This window comes from Ovis aries, chromosome 4 (genome assembly GCF_016772045.2).
Source record: "Ovis aries strain OAR_USU_Benz2616 breed Rambouillet chromosome 4, ARS-UI_Ramb_v3.0, whole genome shotgun sequence".
Classification (NCBI taxonomy): Eukaryota; Metazoa; Chordata; class Mammalia; order Artiodactyla; family Bovidae; genus Ovis; species Ovis aries.
In genome coordinates this window covers 65,562,241-65,578,715 of record NC_056057.1, presented here as the reverse complement: position 1 = coordinate 65,578,715, position 16,475 = coordinate 65,562,241, and the positions used below count along the sequence as shown (strand labels likewise).

General features: G+C 40.1%; 1 protein-coding gene across 2 annotated transcripts in view; it reads left to right on the top strand.

The window, feature by feature from the left end:
* Nucleotides 1-2,384: 2,384 nt before the first annotated feature.
* AVL9 (AVL9 cell migration associated) overlaps nucleotides 2,385-16,475 on the top strand; it is a 55,560-nt gene continuing 41,469 nt past the window's right edge. For both annotated transcript variants that reach the window (XM_042249213.1, XM_004007917.5), the window contains exon 1: nucleotides 2,385-2,692. In XM_042249213.1, the coding sequence (XP_042105147.1) occupies nucleotides 2,603-2,692 (90 nt within the window). In that variant the 5' untranslated portion in view covers nucleotides 2,385-2,602. The remainder of the gene's footprint in view (nucleotides 2,693-16,475) is intronic.

Sequence of the window (16,475 nt, the reverse complement as noted above, 5' to 3'; positions counted from 1 at the left end):
TTTCATCATAAAATACAAGCAAATGTTTCCTTTCAAAATAATATTAAGGAAGTATTTCATTATCTCAAATCGCTATTTCCAATCTTGTTTTTTCCAACACTTTTTAAAATAAAGCAGAAATTCCTATTTTCCCTCAACGTGTCCTTATAGACAATATTTTGCTAATGAATGTATTTTATATTAATAGAACTCATTAAAAACTAATGTAAAAGTTGTTAAATTGTTAAATGGACCAGTCTGTATAATTAGAGATGGAAAAAATTTTAGAAATTCCCTTGCTTACTTTCTCTCCCAATTTTCCCTGTGACATATCTTCTTTGTTTAGGCCATTATTTTAAATGACATATTTTTAAAACATTTAAGCAAATAATGGTTATGAATAAATAATTTCATCTTAGTTGGAGACCCTAGCATGCAAAATGTAACAGATTTGAGGGAGTATGGCTGTGCTGGGCCTTATCTGTGGCACTTGAGATCTTTAGATGTGCCATACAAACTCAACTGTGGCATGTAGGATCTAGTTCCCTGACCAGGGATCAAACCCAGGCCCTCTGCATTGAGCCACTGGACCACCAGGAAAGTTCTGATACAGACTTTATACTGCTATCACTGGGGTCTCCTGCACAATGAAGTAAACAGTTGGCATTCACTACAGATACAGAGTTCTAAGATGCCCTGACTTTTCTTTTTTTAAAAAAAATGTTCAATTTCACTTCAATTTTAGCTAGGCTAATTGTGGAAAATGTCAAAGCAGATGGAAGAAAACAGTAACATATTCTGTATACAGGGAATGTTATAGTTTCACACACAGTTCTGAGTCAGTACCAAAAATTTTGTAATACAGAAAAGAAATAGTAGCAACAACTTGGTTTTTCGACAGTATTATTAAGCATTAAAACAATTCTACTGAATCACAGAAAGTATGTTCTATTAATAAGAAGAAAATGGAAGTTAAAGTCACTCAGTCCTGTCCAACTCTTTGGAGACCTCACCAACTTTAATAGTCTTCAAGGCTCCTCTATCCATGGAATTCTCCAGACAAAAATACTGGAGTGGGTAGCCATTCCCTTCGCCAATGTATGGTCCCTACCCAGGGATTGAACCCAGGTCTTCTGCATTGCAGGCAGATTATCTACCATCTGAGCCGCCATTATACAGTTTTTCCCAGCCATACTTAGATTAGAATGCAGTTCCTTAAATTTTAAGGCCAGAGTGGAAAACATTAACTATTAAGGTTGTCTAAACTAAGAGATGGGCAACTTGTAATGATAAACTTCACAACTAGTTATTGCAATGATTGTGAACGCTATTTGAAGCAGGCACCTACCCTCAAACTGCCCTGGACAAGACTTGTTAAATCTGCTAGTATTTCCACTATTCACTTTAAATTGACATAAAATGAGATAGTTTCTTTTTTAATTCAACTAGAACAATCAGTAAGGAAATAAAAACCTCTGACGATAACTGACTGCATGTATTTTGTACTGATCAGAGTAGTAAACCCAGAAAGATAGAATGAAAAAAAATTTTTTTCTTAATAGCAGGACTAAATTGGCCTTTCCTGGTGGCTCAGACAGTTAAGAATCTGCCTGCAATGCAGGAGACCTGGGTTCAATCCCTGGGTCGGGAAGATCACCAGGAGAAGGGAACGGCTACCCACTCGAGTATTCTTGCCTGGATAATTTCACGGACAGAGGAGCCTGGTGGGCTACAGTCTATGGGGTCGCAAAGAGTCTGACACGACTGAGCAACCAACACTTTCACAACAAAGTAAAAACTAAAATATCAGGACTAGAATAATCATTTTTACAGGTTTCCCTGTAAACTTACTTTATTTTCAAGGATATTCTGCATGAGGCCTTAAAACGCTTACAAACTCTTATACATAATATTTAAATAAGGAAAAAACACAGAACGAAGCAAAAGAGAAACTCTGGGTAAGCAAGTAACTTAAAGGTTGAATACACAGACGTAGAGCTGCACCGATATGTCTCCATATTATCAAAATTTAAGAATAAAGGGCAGAGACTCCAGACCAGAGAGGCGAAGGGAAGGAGGTGGAAGAATTGGATACACGGAAAATGAAGGGGAAAAAAGGTAGGAAAAAACTGACGGAAAAGATGGGTAGGGGCGGAGATTTTAAGGAGGAAGAAGCAAGGACAGAGGAGGAAGGGGGAAAAGGTCACACACAGAGGGGGTGAACTGGGGACAGGTGTGCCCAGAAGCCCCACCAGGCCCCGCCCTCGGCCCCGCCCACCCAGCGCCCCCGCCCCGCTCCCCAGGCCCCGCCCCGCCATCAGGCCCAGCCCCGTCAGGTCCCTCCCGGTCCTGCCCAGTCCCGCCTCGCCCGCGGCGGCCCCGGCATCAGGTGACAGCCCGGAAACAGCGGAAGCGGATGAGGGAAGCGCGGCCGCGGCCCGGGGGGGCGGTGCAGAGCTGCAGGATCGTCGGCCTCCTCCCGGCCCCTTGCGCGGCTCTCATGCGGCTCCCTCGCTGACACCTGAAATCCACCTCTCGCCGTCCTCCTGGGGATCGCGGGGTCGCCGAGCTTGCCGCCCTCGGCGGTTGAAGTCATCGTTGTGCGGGCCCGCGGCGTTCGTCCATGGAGATCAGGCGGGGCGGCGATGGCCCCCCACGGGGGCCCGTCCTGCACATCGTGGTGGTCGGCTTTCATCACAAGAAGGGCTGCCAGGTGAGGAAGGAGCCTGTGCCCGCCCCCGACCGTTCTGGCGTTCGCGCGCTGCCGACACCCACGCCGTTCCGCTCGGCTCAGACCACCCTCCAGTGCCCTCGGCCCTCCGCCCCTGAACTTGACTCCTCTCTCCTGATCCTCGCACTCACCCTACCTGAAGCCCACCCCACACGCTCCCTGTTTTTCCCTCCCCCTGAAAATTGTATCTTGAGCAGCGGAGGAGCTATGTGTCGGTATGTTGGGGTAGGTAGATATTTAGGTTCTTCCGTGGAGTCACAGGAAGGTAATCGATGGTCGGCCCACTCTTCCTCATCCATCTCTGTCTGCGTTGACTTTCTGGTTGTCTGCTTTTAGTGGGATTCCCTTAGAAAAAAAATCAGCACTTGGGCTGCGTTTTGAAGGTAATGAGCTCTGGGCTTCCACACGAGTACCTTAGGATGGTCGAAGCACAGGCGGCACTGTGGGAAAATCAACTTCCTTTGTTTATCTGTGAAAGCCCTGGAACCCCTGATGGGCTGATGTACTGACTCCGCCCCCCTTCCCATTCGGCCTTCGAGTTCCTATTTAGTCTTGTCCAGATCTTGCCTTTTGATGAGAGATAGACTCTCCAGCTCAGTTGCAGTGAGGGGAAGTGTTATTTACTGAGCAAAGAAACTTGGAAATACTGTCATTTTTAAGCTTCTTCACTGAAATGGTGAACGGGAACAATAGGACATCTGCAATCTATGTATCGAAGGCAGGGGAACAAAGGTAAAGGATATTTAATGAGCGCAGACATTGGAAGGCAGTGATGTCATAATGTGCTATGAACAGTAAATTGAAATGCTTAAAGTATTAAAAATGCTGATTGCTACCGCTAGGTAATATAGCATTTCAAAGAAAATGTAATATTTTAGAAGACTGATAGGCAAAATTTCAGTTCATTAGAGGATAATGACAGAAAAGTGATGGAGTGAAAGTAGTTGTGTATGTGTGTGTTTTAAAGACAGCTTCACTTAAAAATATATTCCTTGTCCCTCAAGTAAAAATGGCGTAGAAAGTTACCAAGGAGGACGTGACATTTTTCAGGGTAGTATTAGAAAATTCCGAGCAACAGCAGTGGAATGTATATGTTTTTTTAAATGTAGCCTTATATTTGGAGGTAAGAAAATAAATATTTGAGATAACTGTACTATGGCACGTGAGTAGTGCCTTTGTGCTCAGTCGTGTCTGACTCTTTTGATCCCATGGACTGTAGCCCTGCCAGGCTTCTCTGTCCAGGGGATTCTCTAGGCAAGAATAACTGGAGTGGGTTGCCATTTCCTACCCAGGGCATCTTCCCCAGCCAGGGGTAGAATCCGCCTTTCCTGCATGGCAGGCAAGTTCTTTACCACTGGGCTACCTAGGAAGCCTGTAAGCAGTGTTCATCATCCTTAGACTTTTAATATTTTAAAACTTCATCTAGTTGTATGACAACTAACATCAAAGAGATGAAGTTTTAAAGTATTAAAAATCTAAGGATGATGATCACCGCTTACCTCAGATATGGGTGAAGCAACTGAAACTTAGAGGAAGTAGCTGATCTTGCCAAGGTTATGCTGGAGTCAGACTTAGAATTGCCTTGGCGCCCTGTGTGTTCATTCAGCTGAGCCACGTGGCATGTAGGAGTCTTCTATGAAAAAGTAAGGGGTGGGTCCCGTTCACAAACAAACGAAATTTTTAATGACAAAAAAGAAGGAAATATTGGCAGGGAATAGAATAAACTCTTTTAATCATTGCTGTCATCTAAAGTCAAGATTAATTATTATGTGTTCTTCCTGTTTTATTGGTAGAAGTAATATAATTTATGTTTCCAGTAAGGAAAAATGATTTATCGTATGAAAAATATATACTAATTAGGGATTGCTGCTGCTGCTAAGTCGCTTCAGTCGTGTCCGACTCTGTGTGACCCCATCCCTAGGATTCTCTAGGCAAGAACACTGGAGTGGGTTGCCATTTCCTTCTCCAATGCATGAAAGTGGAAAGTGAAAGTGAAGTCGCGCAACTCTTAGCGACCCCATGGACTGCAGCCTACCAGGCTCCTCCGTCCATGGGATTTTCCAGGCAAGAGTACTAGAGTGGCGTGCCATTGCCTTCTCCGTGCCTCCTCCTAGTGGCTGCTAAATAGCTACTCCACTCAGCAGAGCAAATTAATAAAAAGGCTCTCACACTGAGTTGGTTGATAAAACTGACAGGTCAATGCAGTCAAAAAGAATTAAACTTTTGCTGGAGACATAATTTGTATAAATTTATGGAAGTTCATCCAGCTGGAATAGGATGTTCAGTTGATGTATAATAGTATAGGAAAAGATGGTAAAATAGTTTGTTCAACTACATTTCTAATTTTTGGTTGCCCTACTTTCCTCCCGTTTTTGTCTTAGTTTTTATAAAATATCAAGAAAGTGTTCTAAAAATCCCAATATAAGTCATACTGGCTCTTCCAGGTGGCGCAGTGGTAAGAATCTGCCTGCCAATGCAGGAGACACAAGAGATGAGGGTTCAATCCCTGGGTTGGTAGGAAATGATAGCCCACTCCAGTATTCTTGCCTGGGAAATTCCATAGACAAAGGAGCCTGATGGGCTACAGCCATGGGGTCACAAAGAGTCAGACATGACTGAACACATAGGCAAAACATACGTTGTATTAGTTCTTAAACGATGTTCTTCACTTTTGCAAATGATTCTAGAAGACCTACAACTCTGCTTTCTTAAACAAATTTTTATTGGAGTATAGTTGATTTACAATGTTGTGTTAGTTTCTGATGTACAGCGAGTGAATCAGTTGCACATAAATCCCACTATTTTTTTTAGATTCTTTCCCATATAGATCATTACAGAGTGTTGAGGAGAGTTCCCTGTGCTATAAATAGGTCCTTATTATCTATTTTTATATAGTAGTGTGTATATGTTGGTCCCAATCTCCCAGTTTAGCCTTCCTCCCTTTCCCCCTACTAACCATAAGTTTGTTTTCTGCATCCGTGACTCTATTTCTGTTTTGTAAATAAATTAATTTGTACCATTTTTTTAGGTTCCACTTGCAAGTGATATCGTATGATATCTATCTTTCTCAGTCTGAGTTACTTCACTCAGTGTGACAATCTCTAGGTCCATCCATGTTGGTGCAAATGGCATTACTTAGTTCTTTTTTATGGTTGAATAATATTCCGTTGTATATGTATATGTACATCTTTATCTTTTCCTCTGTCACTGGACATCAGGTTGCTTCCATCTCCTGGCTATTGTAAATAGTGCTACAGTGAACTATGGGGTACATGTATCCAACTCTGCTTTCTTAATCTCTCAAAAATCCAGATATGTTTGATGTTCTGTAAAGTTACATGCATTAAGTCCTAGGCAGAAGGACTGTTCTAGAGACTGCTTTTCTTTGTTAATCGGTATATCAGGTGTTTCAGACTTTTTAATTACATAAGGTTTCCCTCAGGATGAATTAATCAGCTACCTTCTTGTGTAAAGGATTAAAAGTACATGGCTCATTGAACTGTGGCTGGTTTGGGATTGTTTTAGGCTGTTTGAGGGTGCTTTGTTAGACTGCTCTTCCAAGTACTGAAAATGCTGCAGGTCATGTTGAGCACCAGTTCATTCAATGCACTGAGATCATTCATAGAAAAAATTCCCATACTTGCTTGTAATTTATAATATTTAGATTCAAGTGAGCCAAAGTTAAACCTTCATTTAAAAAAGTAACTCCTTGTAGCATTGTGCTGGGTTGAACATGGTGACTTTCTCTAGAGGAATGTACTAAGTCTTTGTAGACTCTTCTGCTATATTCTGCTGTAAAGGTGCTCTCTAGTGCTGTGATAAAGAAGTCAGGTCCGTTCACATGGGCCAGAGGAAAAGCCGTTTGTGTTGAAGGTCCTCAAACTAGGCATGTAGATGTTCACTCCTTCATCTTGTTTCTGACATTTTTCCACCTTTGAGGCCTTCAGATGTATTTTAAATGAAAAATGCCTCTTAAATTAGAATCAACATCTATTAACGTTATCATTTGATTATTTTCTCACTTCTGGTTGGTTAATTCGTGGGGGTGGATTCTTCTATAGATACATGTTCGTTTCTAGTGTTTGTTCTCATTTATTGATATACTTAACATTTAGAACATTTTAAGTGAGCTAAGGTACTACCATGACATTTCAAATGGTTTTAAAATAATTTACTCATTCCGACTCTTCCCCTGAAATTGTTTAAAATTTAGCACTTAGTAAAGAACTCTTCTTCCTTAAAAATTCACCTGCAGTTAGACCCATTAACATGAGGTAATTTATAGACTTCTCTGTAGTAGTTTGCTTATTATAGATTCTGTGTTCCAGAGTTTTGCTTGTTCTTTATTTGCTTTGTGGAAGTAAACATATAAACCGAATTTGTCAGATTCACCATAATTTTGGCAAAATAACATAATCAATGTATAGCAAATAAATCTTCTGGTCATTTCTTAGAGTGGAACTTTATTAAGCACTCAAATTAGTAGGGAATAGTTATTTTCCAAAAATGATGTCATAGAAGGTTGGAATTAGGAACTTCCCTGGGAGTCCAGTGTTCAGACTCTGTGCACCTAATGCAGAGGGCACAGGTTCAATCCCTGGACCTGGAACTAAGGATCCCGCATGGCACAGCCAAAAAAAAAAAATCCAAACCAGAAAAAGTTGGAATTATTGCTTTAATTTTGGCCACTATTCTGGTAGAGTTCATGGTTTTATACACATAGCTAGCAGTTTTAATTTTCTTGAAGAAACTGGTTTTACCAGCCTGTACTTCTCTAAAAGGTAGAATTGTGAAAGAACTAGAACTCACGCTTGCGCTAGTTACAGCAGTGAATAAGTGAATGAAGCAACTAGATACAGTGAAGAGAACAGTGTATTTTCCTGTTGGACTGAGTGGGCTCATCATAGGAAAGTATCTGTGAGTGGCAGGATGTAGCATTGTAAATTCAGGGGTGGGTTGAGGAGCTCTGGAGGGACATTTGGTTTATGTTAGGGTTATAGTGTCAAGTCCTGACTCACTTCAGGTTTTGGGGACAGAAGGCTGGCTGACAAATACACAGTTTAGGCACCTGCTGTTGATGGGATCCTGCGGTGACAATAATGAAATATTGGGGAGATCTTATTTATAATTCTTGTTGTAATTAAATAGGTCTTTGGGACAGTAAAAGCAAATTTTGTGAGAATTAGAGGTTAGGGAAGAATAAAATCTAAAGTTTGTTTTTTGTTCTTTTTTTAGCTATGCAGAAAAACTCCAGAAATGAGATTATGTTTTCTGGCCCTCCATAGCATTTTTATGTATTGGTGGAGGTTTCTCCTTGATTTTAGCCATGCTTTTTCTGTGCTGAAATGATGAAACTTTCTCACTTTGCAGGGCTGCAACATTAACACTTAGTAGCAGTGGAATACGTTTTCTTTTAGGCCTTGGCATCACAGCTAAGCAGGATAGGGGGGCAGGGGGTCAACCTTCAAGAAATCAGGAAGATTCTTTTGTCTTAAGATTCTCCGCAGGTGGCTAGACAGTGCCTAAGAGCCTAACAGTATATAAATTTCTTTCTTTACCTTAAGTCCTTGATCCCCAGTAACTCACAAGTTACCTAAGTAATATCATGGGTAGTCTTCTCCTTGTTATCAGTGTGATTGCAGATCCTTTGCTGAGCCCAGATTTTGCTAGATATGGGGAAATTGCAGGGATGGGCACTATAAGAGGAAGATGAAGACCTACCTACTGAATAATTTTTAAAAAGACTGGTCCTATTATATTCTTTGGTTAAGATGACATCAGATTAAAAACTGTTTTCGTCCTAGGATATTTTTAGAGGCTGTTATTTAAGTTGATTTTTTGGACAGTTTTTAAAATAGTATTTCAGCTGTTTTAAGAAATGACATTTCTTTTCAGAAGTAATATGTGTTCACTGTGGTAGAAAAGTGAGAATATAGAGAAAAAAGAAAACTGGCACTGAGAATCCTTTATCCTAGAGAAGTCTGCCTTGATAAGTATTTCTCCATTTTTTAATGAATATACATAACTTTTTCCTGGACTGTATTAAACTATAAACAAGTTTTTTGACCTGCCTTTTAAATGTAACTTTATACCATTAATACCTTCCATTTTGAGAAGTATTGAATTTTAGCATCTTAAAATAGCTAAGTGTTTTATTGAAATCTTTATTTAACTGGTCTCCTTTTTAGACACTTAAGTGGCATTCCAGTGTTTTGCTATTTTAAATAGTGCAGCAAAGAATATCATTGTGACATTGCACCATTTTTGTAAGTATGGAGACTATTTTAAGCCATCTTTTTTTTTTTTTTTTAATGGTGAGCTTGTTAAAATAGACTTTGAAGCAGAATATCCTGAACACAATTTAAATTACTCTGGATTCTGTCTTCATCACAAATGTCACCCATTATACTATGGCATTCTGGGTTTATTTTAACATAGAGTGATTCGCACATGCCACTGACTCAGCGGGGCTTTTGATAACCAGTCCGAGAGAGGGTACTTCTCAGTGTCGACCAGAAACATAACGCTGTAGTTTTCAGCTTACCCTCCCTTCTTTCTCATATGTTGCTTCTTTTTTTGTGTGGACTGGAAGGGCATATCTACTAAATATGTACGAAATACAATGGCTTAGTCATGAATTTTGAAAGAAGACCTAAAGAATTCTCTTTTTATCCAGGGGTTCATGATAGCTAGTTAAGCTGATAGATGCTTTTCTCACTTGTTCCTGGTCGGCAGTGTTCTAGGTAATTAAATCGTCAGAAGTCCAAGTTCAGGGTAAACTGTTTGGGTGTTCAGTTAGATTTGAAAACAGCCCTCTGCACTTGTATTTTCTTAATCCAACTTGTTGTCACAAGGTTTGCTAGCTATGTATTAAGGGAATCACTGCAGAGTTGTTAATGAAACCTGTTCCTGCTCCCCTAGCCTTCACGGGTGATGTTAGTAATTTGTTAGGTTCTATTTGGTGGGTATGGTACACACCCAGAAATTGAAATTTTTTATTGAACTGTTCAAAATAAATTTATGTATAACAGATTGCTAAGGTAGAGTTTATTAAAATAAATTGATTTAATCATTTCTTAAGAAGTTTTCTAATTTTTTTCCTATAAGAAAATAATTTTTTGTCATTTTAGTATATATTCACAATAGCTTAGAGATTAATGTTCCATTTATATCATCTTATCCAGAAGATCAGTCTTCAACATTGCACCAGATTTTTTTTAATAATTTCTCTTCCTATCTTCCATTGTTATTGTTTAGTCGATAAGTTGTGTCCGACTCTTTGCGACCCCGTGGACTGTAGCCTGCCAGGCTCCTCTGTCCAGGAGATTTCCCAGGCAAGAGTATGGGAGTGGCTTGCCATTTCCTTCTCCAGGGGCTTTGTATATGGAATTCCTTATATCTCTTTGTAATTTCAGCTCTGCCAACTTTGTTAGAGAATAATGAGGAAGAGTGCCAGTTCTTTTCTAGCATTGAATCTTCCAGAAATTTGCAAAGGAAAGTATAACTTAGAGAAGACCTGATTTCTATGTCCAGCATTTCAAGTGAAAAACATTCTGACAGAGCCTTGGTGCCTACAATGTTTTGACTGTTAGGAAAACAAATCCCTGAGATGCTTACAAAGGAAGCAGAGAAGTGGAGCAGCTGGTTCAGAATCTCATGAAGTCCTCTCCTTCTCTCAGTAAGCCTTGTATCCTTATTGGTGGAGTCCAAGGATGTGTTTAGTTGGTGTGCTGTTTGGCACTGTGGCTTCTATGGGTCTCTGACAGTGGAGTGGTTGCATTGTTAGAGAACAAGGGTATTTTTGAAGTACTCAGAGTTCACATCAGGACACTATGTTATTGTTTTGGTTTTGTAGTTATTCATTGGTGTTTTTCCAACCTTTTACTTCTGAAGACAAAGTAAATGGACTCTGACTAGAGGACCCCATTTGGACTTGAAAACTATGGGAAAGGGTGGTAATTTTTATTATTCCTGGAGAGTAAACATATGTCACTGTTTTTTTACATAGTTCATTTAGCATTTTGAAAAATTGTCTTTTTATTCCTTGTGGTTAGAAAATTATTATTCAGCTTTCGGGCTTCCCTGGTCTCTCAGTAGTAAAAGAATCTGCCTGCCAATGCAGGAGATGTGGGTTTGATCTCTGGGTGGGGAAGATCCCCTGGAGAAGGAAATGGCAACCTACTCCAGTATTCTTGCCTGGGAAATCCCATGGACAAAGGAACCTGGCTACAGTCCATGGGGTTGCAAAAGAGTTGGATATAACTTAGTAACTTGTTCAATCAATCAGTCGTTTCTGACTCTGCGGCTCCATGGACTGCAGCACGCCAGGCTTCCCTATCCTTCACCATCTCCCAGAGTTTGCTCAAACTCATGTTCATTGAGTCTGTGATGCCATCCAACTGTCTCGTCCTCTGTCATCCCCTTCTCCTCTTGCCTTCAGTCTTTCCCTGCATCAGGGTCTTTTCTAATGAGTCAGCTCCTCACATCAGGTGGCCAAAGTAAGGAGCTTCAGCATTAGTCCTGCCAACGAATATTCAGGGTTGATTTTCTTTGGGATTGACTGGTTTGATCTCCTTGGAGTCCAAGGGACTCTCAAGAGTCTTCTCCAGCATCACAGTTCAAAGACATCAGTTCTTCAGCTCTCAGCCTTTCTTATTGTCCATCTCTCTCATCCATGCATAACTACTTGAAAACCACAGCTTTGACTATATGGACCTTTGTCAGCAAAGTAATTTCTCTGCTTTTTAATATGCTGTCTAGGTTTGTCATAGCTTTTCTTCCAAGGAACAAGCGTCTTTTAATTTCATGGCTGCAGTCACTGTCTGCAGTGATTTTGGAGCCCCCCAAAATAAAGTGTGTCACTGTTTCCATTGTTTCCTTGTGTATTTGCCATGAAGTGATGGGACTGGATGCATGATCTTAGTTTTTTGAGTGTTGAGTTTTAAGCCAGCTTTTTCACTCTCCTCTTTCACCTTCATCGAGAGACTCTTTAATTCCTCTATGCTTTCTGCTGTTAGCGTGGTGTCATCTACATATCTGCTGCTGCTGCTGCTAAGGCACATCAGTCGTGTCCAATTCTGTGCGACCCCATAGACGGCAGCCCACCAGGCTCCCCTGTCCCTGGGATTCTCCAGGCAAGAACACTGGAGTGGGTTGCCATTTCCTTCTCCAATGGATGAAAGTGAAAGTGAAGTTGCACAGTCGTGTGGCTTACTGACCCCATTTACTGCAGCCCACCAGACTCCTCCATCCATGGGAGTTTCCAGGCAAGAGTACTGGAGTGGGTTGCCAGTGCCTTCTCCGCTACATATCTGAGGTTATTGTTATTTTTCTTGGCAATCTTGATTCCAGCTTGTGCTTCATCCAGCCTGACATTTCACATTATGTGCTCTGCATATAAGTTAAATAAGCAGGGTAATAATATAGCCTTGATGTACTCCTTTCCCAATTTTGAACCAGTGTGTTATTCCATGTCTGGTTCTGACTTTAGCGACTAAACAACAATTCAGTTTTCACTTGTTAGCAATCATCCTTTGTCTTCTTTTTCCCTCCTCTTATCTTCTTTTATAGTTATTTAAGTGTGAAAATTTTATTGCTAATTGAGATCAAAATAGATTTTGCCATATGAGTGTTTGTTGACATAAAAAGATACTTGAAATATGTGTGATTTAATATTTAGTGTTATCCTTTCAGTTCAGTTGCTCAGTCATGTCCGACTCTGTGACCCCATGAATCACAGCACGCCAGGCCTCCCTGTCCATCACCACCTCCCGGAGTTTACCCAAACTCATATCCATTGAGTCGGTAATGCCATCCAGCCATCTCATCCTCTGTCGTCCGTTTCTCCTGCCCCCAGTCCCTCCCAGCATCAGGGTCTTTTCCAGTGAGTCAACTCTTCGCATGAGGTGGCCAAAGTATTGGAGTTTCAGCTTCAGCATCAGTCCTTCCAATGTTATCCTTTAGGGGATATATATCAATATCATATTATATATTAATATATACTAATTTAATATTATCTTTTTAGGGGAGCAATAGATACATTTGTTACACAGTGTCTGTGCTAATACCTTACCAGATACCCTGTTTGATCCCCAAATTTAACTTAGATTTTGGGCTGTGAACTTTCACTATATAATAGTACTCTTACTGGATGATAATCATTCTAAATATTTCTTAGTCTCTGGAGATGTACTTTGTGTTTTGTCAGTGATTTTTCACATATACTCAGGACTGCCATATACAGTGTGCAGACCCTGTACAGCACAGCTGCAGGGGAGAGCCCTTCCAGTAGACTGCCATTGTTGGTGGGTCTCCCTAGACTATCCAGTGAGACTGCCTATATACCTGGCTTTACTTTCTGCTTAGTTTTATTGGCTTTATTGTTTAAATTGTGTTTTGATTCAACAGAGTATTATGTAAGAGTCTCAGGTAACCTCCAAGAGAATTCCTCTTAAGCCTTTGTGCCATGAATTGTATGTATGTGTGTGGATTATTTTGGATATATTGAATGGGAGCATACAGAGTATTGAGTCAGCACTCAAAACATGTAGAATTTACACCTTAAGATTTATAAATCCCATTAAGTGCAAATAACAGATTCACTGTTGTTTTGTTTTTCCCCACTCATCAACTGGGTATCTAACAATTTAGTCATATTCTACACTAGCTACCCAGAGTTAGCCTCATACTCCGCAGGTTTAAGGGCTCAGCCCTACAACATGCGCTTACTTTAGACACCAGTCCCAGGTCCCCAGGCTACCTGCATTTCTGTCCAACTTTGCTACAAATTCAGGGGTTCCCGTGTTCCCTGTCAAGATTCTGAGATTTCCTAGAGCAACTCACAAAACTCAGGAAAACACTGCTCACTTTTACTGATTTATTTAAGGATACCTCTCTGGAATAGCCCAATGGAAGAGATGCACAGGATAAAGTATATGAGCCGAGGCATGGAACTTGCAAGACCTCTCTGGGAACAGCATCCTCCTAGCACCTCAGTGTCTTCATCAGCTGAGAAGCTTCCTGAACCTGATTGTTTGGGGATTTTATGGAGGTTTCATTACATAGGCATGATGGATTGAATCATTAGACATTGGTGATTGAACTCAATCTCCACTCCCTCTCCCCTCCCTGAGATTGAGAGGTGGAGCTGAAAGTTCCTCGCTTTGAATCAAGGCTTCCTCATTCTGGTGACCAGGCCCCGTTCCAGAGTCATTTAACCCCACCTAGAGTCACCTCGTTAGCTTGTTGTTGTTCAGTTGCTCAGCCGTATCTGACTCTTTGCAACCCCATGAACTGCAGCACGCCAGGCTACCCTGTCCCTCATCAGCTCCCGGAACTTGTTCAAACTCATGTCCATTGGGTCGGTGATGCCATCCAATCATCTTGTTCTCTTTGCTCCCCTTCTCCTTCTGCCTTCGGACACTGGCGTGGTTGCAAGCATCTTCTTATGAATAACAAAAGATGTTCCTATCACTTGGGAAATTCCAAAGGGTTGTAGGAGGTTAGGACCAGGGACATAGGTCAAATATATATTTTTTATTACATCACATTTAACTGTCCTGTATAGCTAATAATAATGTTTTTTAAAAAGCTATAAAAATATTCAACAGTAGAGAGTTGACTAATGAAACAAAACTATATTGAAATTATTGTATATGTGTAGACACAAAGGAGTTTGTGTGGAAGTGTTATAAACTTGATTAGAAAGTTTAGCAGTCTCCAAATGCAAGGATTTGTTGGTGGCAGGTAAACCAGTAGAATTCTAGAAAGTTGCCAACACAATATAGGCAATGTTCAATTTGTAAAAAGTTGTATCACCAGAGTTGGCTGTTTGAAATTCTGAATACATATTCCCAAAGAAGCATTGTTAAAAATATTCTGGGTGCAAGTCAGTCTAAAGCTGCCTTAATTTACTCATGGAATTCTTCAAGCATATGTAGTATCTACAGTTAAAACAATTTTATGAGTTGACTATATTTTATATTCCAACTAAAGTCACTCAAAGCAGGTTTTTCTTCAGTAGAATCAGGAGAATATATTGAACATAACATAGCATCAGATATTAATTAGGCTCTGGTCACTGGTAACTTGTTAACTAAATCATCAGGAAAATAGATCTTTTCACCTCCCTTTGCTTCCAAAAAGATAGGATGGAAATAAGATTTCCTTCAGAAATTAGGAACTGCTTGTGGTTATCTTTTGCGTTTTTTAAATTCTAACAGCAGTCATTTAAAAATAAATGCCAGTTTACCTAAAAGTAAACGATAATATTTTCAACTTACCGTCAAGTGGTTTAGAAAATGTATCCGTATACACGTGCAACACAAAGCACATGTGGACAAAAATTAGCAGCTTGTGAATACAGGTGAAAGTATAAGATTGTTCACATTTTCTATAACTTGGAAATTTTAAAAAACAATGGGAAAAGAAAAAAGCAGGACTATTCCTTTATCTCCGACCCTATTTATCTCTCCAGAGATAAAACCTCTATATTAAAGATGTTTTTCAGGGATGTTTTTTAATTCATTTACAAAGATGTGCTATGTAACTGTTTGCATAAATGGGATTAGAGTAGAAGTAGGATTATGCTATGTTTACTGATATCCTGCTTCCTCATTAAATTTAATAGTTGCATTAATTTTCTATTACTGTTACCACAAGCCACACACTTAAAACAGTACAAATTTATTAAGAGTTCTGGAGGTCAGAAATCTGAAATGGGTTTCACTAAGGCAGCTCTGCATTGCTTCAGGATAATCTGGGGGAGAATTAGTTTTCTTGCGTTTTCCAGCTTCTAGAGGTCACCTGCACTCCTTCGCTCAAGTGACTTCTGAAGGCTCAAGTGCCTTCCTCCATCTTCAAAGCATCTTGAAGCATATCACCATCACTGTCTCTGCCTCTGCCTCCTCTGCCTCTCATAAGGACCCTTGTGATTACATTGGGACCGCCTGGATAATCCCCATCTGGAGATAATCTTATCTGCGACATCCCTTTTGCATTGTAAGGACAGATTCTGAGAATTAGGAGATGGACATGTCTGGAGGGCTTTTATTTTACCTACTTCACAGTGTACTGTACCTGTCTTGCTTTATCTATATATATAAGTCTACCATTCTTTTTAACAGCTGGAGAGAACTGATGTAAAATCTCATTGACCAATCCTCTGATGAATATTTAGGTTTCCAGTTTTTATGCTACAGTAAGTCATATCACTGTGAACATTTTTGTACTTCTCCATGTGAACATCTGTGTGTATTTGTGGAATAAATTCCTAAAATAGAACTTAAGTCAGAGTAAATGTATTACTGATTTGGTAATTCTGCCAAATAGCCACCCAAACTGCTGTACCAATTTATAGTTGCACAGCCAAACCCCATATTCTTGTCAGCACAAAGTGTGAATAATTTTTTTCATGTTTTTCAATAATGAGTAAAAATTTTGAAATTCCTTTCCTATGTTTAAATAGGAGATTGAGCACTGTTGTACTACTTTCTTTTGGAATTTTCACGATTAAAGTTGTCGAATGAAAAAAGAAGGCACAGCATAAGAGTTGTGAGTTAAATTTTATTTGGGGGCAAAATGAGGACTATAGCCCTGGAGACAGCCTCTCAGAAACGTCTGAGGAGCTGCTCTGAAGAGGTAGCTGGGGAGGTCAGTATATATACCAATACTGTGTGATTTTGGTGAAGGGGGGATACATGGAATTAAGCACACATTTGGCAAAGGGTTACTGCTAGTCACAAGGAGCAGATATCCTTGTCAATGA